Source organism: Miniopterus schreibersii (genome assembly GCF_964146895.1).
Source record: "Miniopterus schreibersii genome assembly, chromosome: 18".
Lineage (NCBI taxonomy): Eukaryota > Metazoa > Chordata > Mammalia > Chiroptera > Miniopteridae > Miniopterus > Miniopterus schreibersii.
This window is the reverse complement of record NC_138121.1, coordinates 14,515,001-14,531,617: the sequence shown is the minus strand read 5'-3', so window position 1 is coordinate 14,531,617 and position 16,617 is coordinate 14,515,001. Positions and strand designations below refer to the sequence as shown.

The window sequence follows — 16,617 nt, the reverse complement described above, 5'->3', positions numbered from 1 at the left end:
TTTGCCAAGTATACCATGGCAACCGTAGGACTCCAAAACAGAACCACAAAAAACCTTCCTCACTGAGATTTTTCTGTTTAGAATAACGGTGAGAAATAAAAGAGTGAATGATTGCCAAAGGGCCTGAGCTGTTCCCAGGTGGAGAGTGACTCTTAAGGCCAGCAGCCACGCTTGTGGCATCAGTCCCTATGGTCCAGTGAGTGCTGTGAGGGCAGGCAGGGGGCTAAGGAGGAAATCTGGATCAGCCTGAAGATCAGGACAGGAGTGTTGAGCTAGCCAGTGACAAAACAAACAGCAAGTAAACACATGGGACTCAGCTCCAACAAGCAGTGACAGTGACTCAGTGCGAGGGGGAGAGGCCTTCAGCTTGTTCAAGCCGGCCTGTGTTCCAAACAGCATGACACCCCGTGGGCGCTCAGGAAATGCTAACAGCTCATAATGTGGAATAAACCCCGCCTGCTCCAGTAGCACCAGGCGAGGCGGACAGGCCAGGCAGCACCTCCCAGGGCTGCCACAAGGCTCCCTCAGATGGTTTTAAAAGACAAGATCCAGATCAAAAGCAAGAGGGCTTAATGCTTGCTGAGCTGGGCAGCAGTGGACGGGCAACACCACTTAGGTGAGACTATTTCTTACTCCAGTACCTACTACGGTTTAACAGTGGGAAGAGGGCTACAGACAGGCCAGGGAACTTCCCCGTAAGTTCTCAGGTGTGAATAGTAAGAACTGGCTTTTGCTGAAGGCTTTTTTAACGGCCACACAGGATTATTATGGGCTATGCAATGGGGGGAGGTCCCTTTTCAGCCTTAAATCCCATGAGCATGTCACTTTTCTTGTGAGCACCTCCCTCTATCCAAAACAAATCTACATTTAAACTTTCAAACATTTGAGTTTATACAATGAGAAATAAAAGCTCTGTTGAAGATAAATGTCTATTTTGTAGGTATTTTCTATTATAAATACCTAACAATTGGCAAAAGCTATGTGTCCAGTGAGACAATTCTGGTCTCTGTGGGTGGCTAGCCCATGGACGGAATGCTCCTGGTTTAATCTTGAGGCCCCAGATAATATGTTTACCTGGGGTCCTGACTGCATGGACAGCACAAGCCAGCCAAAGGCTACATACATCTTGTCCTTTGTTACCCCTCACTGAAAACTAAGTTGGAATTCTGGTTAAAAACCCCTAAAATTAGTGGCTGAAGCTTTCACCTAAAATGGGTTCACCAAAGCAATCTGCCCAGAAATGGCCAGCAGATGTCTTTCACTAACACATAAACTTCCTAACAACTCCCTTTGCATCCTGCTTCCCGTGGTGCTAACAAGCAGCTGTGCTGTCTAGGAGCTTCTTTCCCATCCCCTGCACTTGGCAGAACCTGAGGTACTGATCACAACCCTTTTTGAGGACAGAGCTTCCCATCAGCCCTTTCTACTCTAAGCTCTGTGGCCCACCCCTCTGCAATGGGGACCCACTCTCTAAAGTGTATCATGCACGCTGGCAGATGTCCATCCACTTACACACACACTTTCAGGGAGTTAAAACTTGCAGCAGGATGTACTTAGTAGCCCACCATATGCCAAGATCATCTCCCATCTGCTAAAGAGGAAGTGGCCAACAGCCTGCCTGTACCTTAGGCCTGTACCACCTGAGGCCATGCATGTGGATCCCCTGGGCCTCTCCTTAGGCAGGAATCACGCAAGACAGGGTTTGGAGCACTTGTTAATCCGTTATGATTTATTAGCTGTACAGCAGTAGATCCTCCTCCCCAGCTTTCAACCCCATTACATATTTTATTACAGGTCTCATGTTGGTGTCCTAAAATAATGAAAAATATCACACAGTACAGCTAAGTACAAAATGTTTCAACCTAGAGTCTGATAGCTAACTGATGGCTCTCTTAAAAGCAATACACAGAAGAAAAAAAATGTTTGAAATCAACAAGACTGAGGCTCTCTAAAAAACACATTTTAAACATGACAGTTCATGTGCAAGAATCATTTTTGAATTGGTTTTGCTTCACATTATTTTTTTTTTTGAAGATCCAAAGTTTAAATTACTGACCTAGTGAAATTTTCTGGCCCAGCTTTTAAGGGCTGCTGTAACCCACTCATAATCACCCTTCGGCGTTAACAGAGGATTTATAAAACACAAAATTCAGCTACAAACAGAGCAAAGAAAATGTGGATGGGAAATCATAACTGGAAGTTAATTGTACAAGGTTCAAATGCTGGCTCCATGGACTGGAAATCACGATCTTCCACATGGGTGTCGGTTTCTAGCAGGCAGCAGTCTGGGTGCCATTCTGCTACATGATTGCGATCCGATTCCTTGTCAACATTTACACACTACAGTCTGTGGTAACTTAATTTGCAAGTAATTAAAATGCTGGGTTTTCTTACACTGCACTTCTTTTCAACCTCTTAATTAATGGAAAAGATTAAAATGTAAAAAAAGTTATTTACAAGCTTGACCATACCAGAAACTTTGCCAAGAAAGAGGCAAAGCCTTCGGGACAAAAACCGATCGTAGCATGCCATATTATTGGTGTGCAGCCGACTCCAAGCAAAGGGAGTCAGGGAAAAAGCAAAAGCAAAAACCAGTTTAAAAGTTTAAATCCTTCCCAAGTCTGCATTTACAATTAAAAACTCTCCTGGGAAGAAGACCATAGAACTCTGGGAAACCCGGTGGCCATTCTGAAGTGGTTACCATAGCAAGAGAGAGGGTCCAATGTCTCTGTTTCCAGCTAAGAAAACCAGTTAGGCGTCAACACTGTCCTCAGCACTTCACGGTAAACCCTCAGGGACTCAGAACATTCCATGATTTGCTAACATCAAACGGCAAGTTCTAGTTAAATCACATTTTTCTAACATCATCCTTGAAGTTTTAGTTTTCAGTATGTTTGGTAAAATGGTGCTTTTCCCAAAGCAAAAGAAGAAAAAAGGGAGAAAAATTAAGATGCAGGCCGTTTAAACACAGCCCAGAGCAGTCCTGGCAATGGCAAGGCCCTGCCATCACCGGTCCATCATGCTGAGGATCATCTCGGGGGTGAGGTCTCCATTGGGGGCGTCTGTGGCAGCTGGCTGGGCCTCCTCTTCCTCCCCCTCCGCGGGCTCTGCTTCTGGCTCTTTTTTTACTTCAACTATAATGTTCTCAATTGCACCTGTATTCTGATCTTCAACCTGAATGATAGCTGTTGCTGGCAAAAAAGGGCACGAACAAAACAAATGCTCCATTAAAGCCCCCAAAGATTGCAAAGGTCCTTCCATACTTGACACTAAACAGGTATCAGAAGGCTAGCAACTAAATCCACAGGCCTGGATTTCTTAAGAGGAGGAACCACCTCAGCACAGAAATTGTTTTCTCTCTCCATCCTTTAAAGTTTGGCTCTTTTCCATTCATTACCACATCAATTCTGCTAGCTGACTGTGACTTTGGTTATTTTGTAAAACCTCCCACATTAACAGTACCCATCTTGTAGAACATAACTACCCTTCTATGCTAAACTTTTATTCCCTGAAAGGTAACAGGCCTCAGATGTTCCCCAGTAAAGACTAAAAAAACTGCTTCCTGAGTTTATTCCTGGCACCACCCTAACTTCTCATGGCTTAGTTCCCATCTTCCCCAGAACAAGGACCTGCCTGGCTTCCCCGTGCTGGGAGAAGGTGCCAGCCAGTAACTGAGCTGAGACAAGTAACTTACGCTGGGTCTGTTTGGGTTGGTTGGTTCTGCCGGGGGGGCGTCCTCTCCGCTTCTTGGCGGGTGGTGGGGCTGGGGTCACAGGCTGAGGCTCTGGCTCAGGTTCAATTTCCACGGCAGGCTCCTCTTCATCCTCATTGTCATCCAGGTCTGGCTCAGCATTTTCTTCTCATGAAATCAGGGAGAACAGGTGGTGGAAGAAAAAAATAACAAATAATCACATATTCTGTGAAGTTTAGTTATGTATTTATTTTCATTGTTAAAAGCCCATTTTAAAAATGCTTTTGCTATAATTTTTCTATCAGCCATAACAAAGTAAACTGGTATTGTGGCAGAACTAATAAGCAAATGAACTTGACTACTGTTAACCGTATTTTACATGGACTGGATATTTTTTCTTTAGCTTGAGACATCAGAATATTGAGTTTCAAATTCTTAGAGGCAACTCCACCTTATGCCAGTCACATAACAAAACCACAAGTAGTGTTTAAATTGAAAATAAAACAAAAATTCCCTCTACCTACTACACAAGGATAAAGCAGGACATTAAGCCTGAGATGGACCCTTGAAGATGTGGTCCTGCTCGTCTGAGTGGGTAAAGTGTGTGTGCGTGTGTGAGAGCAAGACAGGAGCTCTTGCTGCATTGTGAGGGCCTGTTTACCAGGATAAGCAGCAAGAGTTCTCTTAGGACTACTACTGAGGGTTTTTTTTAAGGCCAAGTTTTTGGACTTAATTTAATTCCCAGCTTAATATAAGAACCAGGCCCAAAGGGTCCTTCTTAACTTCCTTACTTTGTCCCTAATGCCATAATCACATAAAAAGAGAGGGAACTATTGTAGCAAGAATATTGATGAAGAGCCTGATAATATGGCTTTGAGCCCTGGATCTCTTACTAGGTATGAAACCCAAGACAATGACCACACTGGACCTTCAGTCTCCTTGTGTAATTTCTAAAGCTCCCAAACAACTTACTAGTGATTTGAGGATCGGAAGGGTTGAGATAACACATGATCATGTTCTGTAACTTACACTCTACTACACAGACACAGCTGTATTGATACTGTACACCACAATTTAAAATGTCTCCATTATTCCATTTAGGCTTCATTACTTTATTTAATAAGAGGTGTTACCCTCATTTTATAGGAAAAGTGAGAAGCTAAGTGATTTAAAACATATATATATCTTTATTAATTTCAGAGAGAGGAGGGGAAGGGGAAAGAGAGAGAAACGTCAATGAGCTGCCTCCTACATGCTCCCTACTGGGGACTAAGCCCCGAACCTGGGCATATGCCCTGATTGGGAACTGAACCGGGATCTCCTGGATCATAGGTTGATGCTCAACTGCTGAGCCAAGCTGGCAGGGCAGAAGCTAAGTGATTTGTAAGGCATGGCTAAGCCACAGCAGGTAGAAATCAAACCTCTAACCTCACTTTGGGGCTGGCTGTTCTGCTGCCCACCCCTGTAGGCAGCCACAGAGCTCGTTACCCATCCCTCACTGCCTTGGCAAACAAACATACCCTGCTTACTTTCCTCCAAGAAGCACAGGTTAAAAGCACATTCTCTTTCTCTGGAACCAAATATTTAAATTTAGAAATCTGTGCGTAAATGCCTGATTTTCAGGACAAAATGGCTTATCAAGTGAACGAAATCGTGAAATGTGGGGGGAAACACTTGTATGTGGCAATGTGTCAAGAACTTCCCCGTTGAACATATTCACAACCCTTATTGCCTAAGTTGGCCCAATGCCTAGAAAATAAATTTAGTCAGAATTGGGGGGGTGGCGACACAAAAAAGGTTAATAGGGTCAAAGGCTTTTTGGCTTGGAGAAATTTTGGCAAAAAGCCTTGAAAATAGCAGTAGACCCTACTGTACAATCTCTGCAGATGGCCAAGAGGCAGAACTCCTGGGAAGGGATGAATGTGACTGCTTGGCCTTTGTAAGCAGTGGGATGAAAAACCCAGACTGAGGGGTGGGGATTGACAAGTACTAGGTATGAGACCCAGAACCAAATTGTGCTCTACAAATTAGCAGTGACAAAAGAAGGAACTGTAGAAACATATTACAAATTCTCAGCTAAAAGATGCTTCTGATGGAGTACAATTAGGGACGAACCCACAGAAATGAACAGTGCAGTACCATGGTGAAGAAGGGACAACATCTGCGGCAGCGTGAAGCTCCGCAACTAACAGCAACTACAGGGACCCTCAAGCTCAAGATTATCTGTGGGTCTCTGGTGATATCTGGGGCCTTTTGAAATTGTTTGGGACCTCCTGACAGTCCACACATTTTCTTAGCCAAACAATGAAGTCCCACAAAGATACTTTTTTTTTTTTTAAATATACCTTTATTGATTTCAGAGAGAAGAAGGGAGAGGGAGAGAGAGATAGAAACATCAATGATGAGAGAGTCATTGATCAGCTGCCCCCTACTAGGGATTGAGCCCAAAACCGGGGCATGTGCCCTGACTGGGAATCGAACCATGATCTCCTGGATCATAGGTTGATGCTCAACTGCTGAGCCATGCTGGAGGGCACACTGACATTTTAAAGGAGGTAGTCACTTAAAACTTAAAGACTGAAGAAGACACTACTTAAAATACACTTTGCACCAAAAAAGGCAGCAAAAATAAATTACTCTTATGCTTACTGGATAAATATTCTCCCAGAAAAAGCTAAAGTTCTGAATAGAAAAGTGAAGGTTTTCCTAAAATAAACAAAAATAAAAGGGACTGTCTTACAGATCTACATGCAGAAAACATAGCGCTTTCATGAGCAAGTTTTACAATAAAATCAATAAAGTGACTGAAGTTCTTTAATATATTCAATTTTTAAAAACTTCCTTCCCTTCCTACTTCTACTAACAAGTAACATAGAAGACAAAATGAGGAATCCTTACAGATACATTAGGCACCATCTGTAAGCTCTCCAGTTGATGGTGTTTCTGGGGAAGTACACTCTCCAAAACAAAACCCCTCTACATTCTTTTCCATAAAAAGCTTAAATCTGTAGTCACAGATGTGCCTTCTCAATGGGGTGCCAGTAGCCCAAGTACCCACATTATAGAACCTAACTAACGTTTTCGAACAAATTTGGATCCTCAAATGTGACTCCTACATTACCAACACTCCTGTTCTCCCTCCCTCTTCCTGAGTCTAACACCTCAAAGCAAACCTTCTGCCTGGATTTCATGACTAGAAAGGCAAAAACATCCCAAAGAGCATCAATGGTAGGAAAATAGGCAAAGTTTTAAAACATAAATGGAGAGATTTAGGAAGGAAGAGAAAGGCTGACCTTCATGAATTTGATCAACACATCTCAAGGCTAGGTTGACAGAGGCAGTCAAACCAGAAGTTGGTCAAGATGCTTAAGCAACCTTCTTCATGTCCATTAGATTCATTGCTCAAATCTAGACCAGCTTCCTAAATGTAAAAGTTATGAACATAGAAAAGAAACTCTGCTGGCCTCAAAATATCACTAATCTGAGTACACTGAGTCAAAATATTAATTTTGCTTTGGCTTTAAATGAACATAACATAAAAGGTATTATTAAGCAATTTCTAGAATGCCATGAAAAAAAAAGGAAAAAAAAATTGCCCCAGGGACAAACTAACTGCTGTTGTAAATATATACACACATTAGGAAGATCAAAGGTTTAGAGGAAGCACTGGCCTACTTCTATATCCCAGCATATCTATACACAACTGGGTACCAAAATCTGCCACGTGCAACTAAATCAAGAAACAAGCCACTTACCACTGTCAGAGGAGTCTTCTTTTTTAGAGCGCATCTTTCTTTTTCTTCCACGTTTACTTTTCTTAGTTTCTCCTCCATTTTCTCCTTCTACACCATCTGGACCGGCACAATTATCAGCATGTCTTGCCATGGTATTCTAACAGAAGGAACAAACCCTCTTTCACATTACTAAAAAAGTAAAGATGAGCATTGGAAGTTCTCCTTAAATTTAATAAAATAAAAAGTGGAGTATCTATATTAAGTCTGAATGTCTGCCAAAGCATGTCCTAAACATGCTCTCCTCATTCAGGGGAAATGATCTCCATTTGGAGGGGAAAGAGAGGGAGAGAGAAAGGAGGGAGAGACAAAAGAGTCCCTCAGAAGATGAGGCTGGGTCCCCTGAGCGGAGGGCTCAGCAGCCTGCAGGCCAAAGGAGCAGGGGAGGATCAGACCAGCTCCCTGTCCTGTGCAGACCTGACTAACATGGTCCCAAAGGAAGAACCAGGACACACGTATCAGGGAGTTTCCCACCAGAAGAAGGGTTCACACATGGATACAACACTATGAAGTGGGGATGGCTAGCCTTTTCCAAAGGATAGAACATCTCTATGTCTATTACCTCAGTGGGAAGAACTGCTCTGCTGTGCAGTGGAAGACCAAGGACAGGAGATTAACAACCATTATAATCTGACTTGGGGTGGTGAGCACACAATACAATAAACAGATGATGTATTATAGAATTGTACACCTGAAACCTATATAATTTTATTAACCAATGTCACCCCAATAAATTCAATTAAAAAAAAAAGAACCATAATGGATGTAAAGCTCTGACTCTTACCCGGCGTGTGAATGTTTTTCCACACTTAGAACAGACAAAGGCTGCAGGGACAAAGTTGGGGTCATGATAGCGTTTGAAGTGCATGTCGAGGAGCTGTTTCTGGCGGAAGGTTTTGTCGCAGTGGCTGCAGGCATAAGGCTTCTCCCCGGTGTGTGTGCGCTTGTGCATGATCATGTGCCTCTCCTGAAAGACAGGGGGTGGAGGGAGAGGCTTCAGAGCCTGTCTGTCATAGGGCTGCTACTCCAGCTACCACCTGTGTGCATGTGGCTGACAGGCTTTTCTCTCCCAAGGATCTAGGCTTGTTGAGAAGATAAACTGATTTTTACTGGAGTGCAAAACTACTTCTACAAATCCCAGGCAGATATGCTCACTCCTGCTGGGTTGATTCTCTAGATCATTCCTAAGCATCAGGTTCCAGGAGCAGATTCTTCCCTTCTTTCAAGTCCTGAACTTAATCCCCACAGTTCCAAGAAAGAAGTCAGTAGTCTGCCTGAGGTGGGGGTGGAGTGGGAAAGCTGTGACTAAATAAAACATCAGCTGGAGACTGAGATACAATCAACAAGACCTTTGATGATATTCCTCCATAAGTCATAGTTTGAAAATATTATCCTTAAAAACAGCCACCATAAAAGGTTTGCAAGAACCCTCTGATGAAACCTGACACCCATGAGGCATCGACTGCTTTCTAACTATGAGTCTCTACCTGTCTGCAAGCGTAATCACACTGGTCACACTTAAAGCGCTTCTCGTTCTTGTGTGACTTCTGATGCTGGATGAGGGCATAGCGCTCATGAAACACAGCATCGCAGTATCGACATTTCTTGCCTTGCTCAATATAGGAATGCTGCTTTCGCAAGTGGACACCTGAAAGAAAAATATAAAGTCCAGTCTAACTTGTGAAAACACTAACAAACATTTCAACAAGTTAATAATAATTTCTTTCTGATTCTTAAAATAATTACTCTGATTGCTATACAGAAAATGAATTAAAAGGAGGAATAACTACAGATTTGGGGAGACCAGTTAAAATGCTGAAACAGGACAGGTGAGAAGATGGTGGCTTAGACAAGGGTGAAGGCAATGGATATCGAAGGAAGGATGAGAACTGATGAGAAATCTAGGAAGTTGAATCAGCAGGATTTAGTGACTGAGTACAGAGTGCAGATGAGGAAAGTAGGTGTCAGGGATAATAGCCTGGTTTCTGGCTTAGAAAACCAAGTAGATGGTGGGGCGATTTACTGAGATAAGAAACAGTGGAAGAAGGCTAAAGCCCAAGCTGTGTGTATTTGTTTTTGGGAAGAGAGGTGGTCAAGGGGGTTTTATTTATCTTTTAAACAATTTTCTCTTAATAATGTAGTTTTTATTTTATTTATTTTTTAATCCTCACCTGGGGTTATTTTTTCCATTGCTTTTCAGAGAGAGTGGAAGGGAGAAAGAGAGGGAGACAGAGATAAATATGAATGTGAGAGAGACGCATCGATTGGCTGCCTCCTCCACGTGCCCCGACAGGGGCCGGGATTGAGCCTGAAACCGAGGTACATGCCCTTGACTGAAATTAAACCTCAGATCCTTCAGTCTGTGGGCTGATACTCTAACCACTGAGCCAAACCAGCTAGAAGGGGGTTTTAAAGATTCAGTTTTGGACATGTTGAATTTGGAATGCCAACAATATCAAAGTAAGGATAGGGATGGCAAGGTACAGATGGTTATATAACCCTAACTCAAAGGAACATATATTTAGGAGTTGTTAGAATTTGAGTGAGACCATGGGAGCTGATGAAATCACTAAGCAAAATAAAGAATGTTTTAAGAAATCTAAAAGCCAACAGAATGTAGTGCCATTCTGTTGGAATGGGGAAAAAAGGGAAAAAAGTGTTTTAAGGAGGAGGGCAAAAAAGAAAAACAAACAAAATAAAACAATAACAAAAAGAAGAGGGCACAGTCCACTACAAAAAATAGTGTTAAGAAATCAAGGGAGATGGGAAGAGCAATGTACCCTACAACCTGCAATGTGGGGTTATTAGTGATCTTAGCAAGTCTCTTACAGAGTGATGGGGTATAAGCCAGATGGGAGGGAAATTAGGAGTTGCAGAACAGAGGATGTGAGAAATATAACTTTTCATGAGGGTTGGCTAGGAAGGAGATAAAAGTTAAACCTAAAAGGGGAAATCATTTTTTAAAGACAGGAAAGGAAGCCCTGACTGGAGTGACTCAGTCGCAGCATTGTCCTAGACACTGAAAGGCAGCGGGTTTGGTCTGGTTGGGGCACATACAGAAGGCAACTGATTGATGCTTCTCCCTCACATTGATGTTCCTCACTCTCTCTCCCCTCCTCTCTCTAAAATCAATAAAAATAAATAAAGACAGAAGAGGCATAAGCATGCTTAAGAGTTGAGAGGAAAGATCAAGGAGTGAAAACGTGAAGATGAAGGTACAGAGGCAATACTGACAGTGTTAAAGGCTGCCAACAAGACAGGAGAGTGGGATCAAGGCAAATGCAAAGGGCCAGGCCACAGACAAGATGGGAAAAGAGAGGATGAATGTAGATGCAGGTAGGTTTGATTGGAGTTTCAACCTGCTGCCCTCATTATCTTGTTAAGTAGAAAAAGGTCACTCACTGAGACCAGGGAGATAGAGAGAAAAGGGAAGATTAGAGGTTTAAAGAAAGAGTGATTTACCTCACTGTCAGTGCCTCCTACATAGCAGGCGCCCAAACATTTGTGGAACGAATCAATGAACAAACTTACCAAGGAGAATGGGAGCACTCCTGACAAGGACAAACAGTTGGACTGTCCAGGAGCAATGAGAGCCCAGCTGCACTTGGGATCATTAATTTATGGTGCTACCAATCTGATTTAATCAAGGTAATATAATCAAACTTCAAGAGGGCCAACTCTGGGGAATGGAAATGAGGTAAGGGAAGGGATGGCTCACTTTTTACTTACTACACCATGTTTCTGATATGAAGGCCTTTTATAAACACATATATATTTCAAATAATCTTTAGGCCTCAACTTTCCCCTTCTGGTCCTTTGATAGAGATCTAACTAACAGTAAAAGACTTTCTTTCATATGTTCTTATTAAATACTTGTAATAACAGTCCTGTAGGTAGGTATTATTCCTATACATCAACTGAGGGGGAAAAAGAGACTCATAGTAGTATTTGGAAGTGAATCTTGACTCTAGTAGGTCTGTCTCCAAAGTTCATGCTTTCCTGTGTCACAAGGTGGTGAATTTTATTTACTGCATATTAGAGTGAAATCAGGCCTGCTTTAAAGAGGAAACACAAATTTCTTTGAAATTGGTTTTGGGAGATAAACCTGAATATCCAGACAGTGGCCTAACAGCTCACACACATTGCCATGAGATACTGTTGGTTTAGATTTTAGTTTCTATATGGTAAGAACAGTAATACTTTCATTTATCAGAGGACAGTAACTTTTAAATCTATGTTCCTGATGTGACCTGGGTACTTATGTATTCCCCTTAATGTGAGAAAACAACTCAAGAGGACTCAAGTCCAGTTTTGCTACTCATAAGCTGTACTGTGTAGCTTTTGGTCAAGACACCTGTCTGAGCCTCAGGTTCATCACCTATAAAGCTAGAACACATGCCTTGTGACTTAATATAGTTGTTGTGAAGATCAAGAGTAAAAAAAAGTAAAAAATACTACTATCTGACAACTCATAGGCAATTTGTATATTATAGTAATTTATCTAAATGTCAAAATGTTTATAACAAGTATTTTCAAGGACGGAGAACAGACTGGGGTAGTATATTTTTTTTAATAAGAAAAATAAACAGAGAAATACAGGTGACCATAGCTTTAAAGTATGTCATACTGAAATTTCTACTGCTAAACTCTGCCTCTATATAAACTCTAGCTTAATTTTGCAAAGAAATGTAGTTATCAGTTACCAACAGTCCAATCACCTAGAGAAAGTATAACTGTTTTTGAAAAATCTGAAGTGGACTGACCTTAGTTTGACTCATACTATGTCACTTGCCTATTCAGGGATTTTAACATTCTGGCTACTAAGTAAAGGTATATACTGTTTCCTCTCATTACACCTCCCGTTAATTTATAGATGAGCTATATTCAAGAAAGAATCTTGTGGCCTGACTGTAGTTAAGAGAAAGACAGGGGGAAAAAAGCAGCTAAGTAATGGCTTTTATGAAGTGGCAGGCCATTCACATACACAAACTTACACAAGTAAGATAAAGAAGTTATGGCCATTCACATACACAAACTTACACAAGTAAGATAAAGAAGTTATGATCTTCATACTTTCACAAATCCTTTCACAAATACTCTTTCTCATTTGCCACTAGTTATTAATTTACTTACCCAAATCACTTTTTCGGGCTATGACAGTGTCACAGTGGGGACAGTGAAATTTGGCCACATTTTCTGTGTGCTTCTGTAAAATGTGCATCTTCATAGTACCACTTTGGGTAAACCGTGCGTGACAGATATAACATTCATAAGGTTTTTCCCCTTAAAAAGAAATACAGAATGAATAAATTAGATGAAATGACTAAATACTATCACTTAATTGGAGGGGTAATTCAGGTGGCATATATGCAAAGGCATAGAGAATCTTTAGGTCTTACTCAGGAAGGTCAAGGCTCAGGCCCACTGATTGGCTCGTGCCTATCTTCAGATATGGCAAACAAGCCCTAAACTGCAGCCACCACCTTTGCTATGCCCAGCTCTGCCACAGAGTCATATATATTAGAAAGTAGTTCCCACAGCAATGCTTATATTTAGGGGAGAGCAGATGGGATAACAGGAGGACCTACAGGTAGGTTTTTCTTTTCTAACAGTAAAAAATTACCATTCTTCAATGTATATTCAGAACAATAAATTTGGAAGATATGCCCAAAAAACATTCATCAATTATATACTTTCATGCCAGCTTCCATTCAGTAATAACAGGGGCATATGGTGGTTCAGAGCGTGCCATGGGACCCCACTGAAAAGCAGTTGTGTTCACTAACACAACAAGGAGGGGAGAAGTCTTACCTGAATGAGTTCTCATGTGCCTTTTCAGCTTGTATGTGTCTCTGCTGGCATAACTGCACAAGCTGCACTGGAATGGACGCTCTCCAGTATGAGAGCGAATGTGACGTTTTAATTTGCTGACCTGAAACATGAAAGCAACCAAATCTCTTACACTTCAATTAACACAGACTGTAATGTTGAGTGTTGTGGGTTAGGCATAAAAGCTTAGCTTTTGGGCACTGAAGTTCAGAATACAAAGTCTAAAAGATAGTATTTCTTCCTCATTTTTGTTTCTCAAATCCGTATCATAATCCAAGGGAAGAGGGCAAATGGACAGGGGATATATGAGTCAAGATTGGTCATTTAAGAACTTTAAATTGGATGACAGGGGCATGGGGGTGTATTATACTATTCTATTTTTTTTTTTTTAATTAATAATTTCCTTTATTCCCACAAAGCATACAACAAATTCTTTTCTGAATCCTCATCCGTGGATATTTTTTCCATTGCTTTCCAGAGTGTGTGGGGGGCCGGGGGAGAAACACTGATGTGTCTGAGAGGCACATGGATTGGTTGCCTCCCACAGGCATTCTACTAGGGCCAGGATGGAGCCTACAACTAAGGTATGTGCCCTTGACTTGACCCTTCAGTCCTCAGGGCTGATACTCTAATCACTGAGCCAATAGCCAGGGCTCTATCTGCTTTTGTTTGAAATGTTCTGTAATAGTTTAAAATAATTTGTGCTTATTTATGGATCAATTTTCTTCCAAATTTTGAATCCAAATTAATAAGCACATGTTTTAATTCCCCTCAGCCTCTCTTCCCATCATCAGTACTTCCCAGGCAGGCCAGGCTTCAGGGGCCTCTCATGCACCTTCCTCACTACTGACTATACAGTTCATTTTCCAGGGGTACCTTTCCAACAAAATGGTGACTTTCAAACTCGATTCTAAGAACTGCTTTGAACACACTCACTAGTCCCTTGCACTCATAAGTGCTACACAAATCTTCACACACTGCAAGTGATTTCACAATGGTCCCAACAGCATTACTGAATAATTCTTACCGATTTGCCTCATCACACATTAAACTCCTATATGTGCAAGACTCTATTCTGTCCCAACAAGCTACTTGTTTATTTTTGCTCCAATATCACACCGTCTTCATTTACTATATGGTTTTACAACATCCAATAGCACAATCCCTATTCTTTTTTGAAATTTTGGTCATTCACATTTACTCTTCCACTTGAAATTTAGAATCAACTTGTGGTGTCTCTTCGTTTATTAATGTCCTTCAGAAAAAGTAAGTTTTCTTCACATCAGTATTAGATGTTTCCTGTTGTTCAGTTTCTCTCTAAATCATTTTATTGCTGCTAGAATTTCAACCTGTTTCCTACTATTGATAGTATAAGGTAAGTCACTGACTTCTGTGTCTTTATCTTGTATCTGGCCACCCAAATGAACACTTATTACTCTAAGTTTTTTAACTAATACTCTTGAATTTTCTTTTAAAAAATTTTTACTGATTTGAGAGAGACAAAGGAAGAGAGAAACATCAATTTTTGTTGTTCCACTTATCTATTCAATGGTTGATTCTTGTGTGTGCTCTGACCAGGGATCGAACCCACAACCATAGTATACTGGGATAATGCTCTAACCAACTGAGATACCTGGCCAGGGATTGAATCTTCTATGTAAGCAAATATGTCTGAAAGAAACAACAGTTTTGTTTTTTCCATTTATCATGAATTTCTTATTCTATTAGCTAGGATTTCCAATCCAATGTTGAAATAACAGTAAGATGGATGTCTTGTTCCAAATTTTAATGGGAATGCTTCCAATGTTTCAGAGTTAAGTAGGATGGGTTTACTGTAGGTTTCTGGTATATACTCCTTATAGATGTTTTCTTCTACTAGACAGTAATTGAGTACTGAATTTTAGTTTTTCAATAATCTATAGAAATGATCACATGGTTTTTCTTTAATCTCTCAATGTCGTACACACCAATAAATTCCTAATGCTGAATTGTATCCTTGCACTTTAGATACATTCTATTTAGCGATCACTTATTTTTAAAATATATTACTATATTTGATTTTAAATAGTCCTACTTAGCATTGTTGCTCTTCTTTGAGAATAAGAAAGTTATCTTTTCGGTAGTATCCTTATCCAGTTTTGGTAACAGGGTAGTCTCAAATAATAAAGGTGATAAACTCTTTCATTTCTAAATGCTCTGGGTACAGTTATTTGTTTCTGTGAAGTTTGGTAGAAGTTACCTGTAATGACATGTGGAACTAGTGCTTTAATGGGTAAATCTTTCACACTCACTAGTTTCCTTTGGTTGTGGGGAGTGGGAGTGATAATAATCTAATAAGGTTTTCTATCTCATCTTAAGTCAGTTTGGGTAGTTTATATCCTCATATTGGTACCACGGTCTTCTTAAAAGAGTAGCCAACAAGCTGAACACTCACTTCTACGCTGGCATAATCGCACATGGAACACTTAAATGGCTTCTCATGGGTGTGTTTGTAACGACGATGCCGCACCAATTCTCCACTAGTCACAAAGGCCATGTCACAGTCTGGGCACTTGTGAGGACGTGTACCTAAAAGGAGGACATAATGGGAAGACAAGATCAAGGGCACAGTTAATGGAGTTCAACTGCTGCATGAGAATGGACCCTGGTTATTTCATTAACTGCACTAGCCCAAGTCTAGCTCCAAATGCTATGAGAGGGACTGGCTGACTTTACCACACTAACCCCAGAATATTAGAAACATGTGCTAAACATTTAGTTTCTCTTAATTACCCATTTAAGCCTGCCTTTGAATACAAAATCCTTTTTTTATCCTTATTTTGTGGATATTCTGGTCACTACAAATGAAAAGTTAATAAAAACACCCTTCTGTTTCAACCCTTGCTAAAAAGACATAGAATATTTTTTAAATCTCAATGTTGAATCATTACAGGTCACAGAATTTAATAGTTATTTGACTAGAGATCCTTTTGCATATCAAATATTACTGTATTATGATTACACATATAGGGCCATTGGGCTGTCCATTTCTGACAGGTTTTTTCTTTTAAAAAAATACATATATAATAACTTGTTTTCTATATAAATTTGTTTTAATAAAGAATTTTAGAGATTTATCAAAGGCTTTACCAAGTAATATTGCCTTTATGTAATTTAAACAGATCACTTTCAACACTTTCCAACATCCATGTCTAATATTCTATGATTTGCATGTCAACTCATGGAATATTTGAACATTTTTATTAACTAATAACATACATACCCAATATATTTCTTTTTTACCCTTTCATTGAAAGAATCTTACTG

At 40.6% G+C, this 16,617-nt stretch overlaps 1 protein-coding gene across 5 annotated transcripts in view; it reads right to left on the bottom strand.

Annotated features, from left to right (window-relative positions):
• Positions 1–1,701: 1,701 nt before the first annotated feature.
• Positions 1,702–16,617, bottom strand: part of CTCF (CCCTC-binding factor) — a 32,655-nt gene continuing 17,739 nt past the window's right edge. For 3 of the 5 annotated variants that reach the window (XM_081118899.1, XM_081118898.1, XM_081118900.1), the window contains 8 exons: positions 15,746–15,879; positions 13,294–13,414; positions 12,616–12,765; positions 8,970–9,130; positions 8,267–8,449; positions 7,447–7,582; positions 3,695–3,856; positions 1,702–3,191 (listed from right to left, as the gene is read on the bottom strand). In XM_081118899.1, the coding sequence (XP_080975025.1) occupies positions 3,007–3,191; positions 3,695–3,856; positions 7,447–7,582; positions 8,267–8,449; positions 8,970–9,130; positions 12,616–12,765; positions 13,294–13,414; positions 15,746–15,879 (1,232 nt within the window). In that variant the 3' untranslated portion in view covers positions 1,702–3,006. The remainder of the gene's footprint in view (positions 3,192–3,694; positions 3,857–7,446; positions 7,583–8,266; positions 8,450–8,969; positions 9,131–12,615; positions 12,766–13,293; positions 13,415–15,745; positions 15,880–16,617) is intronic. The other 2 variants (XM_081118901.1, XM_081118902.1) reach the window with 1 other exon arrangement.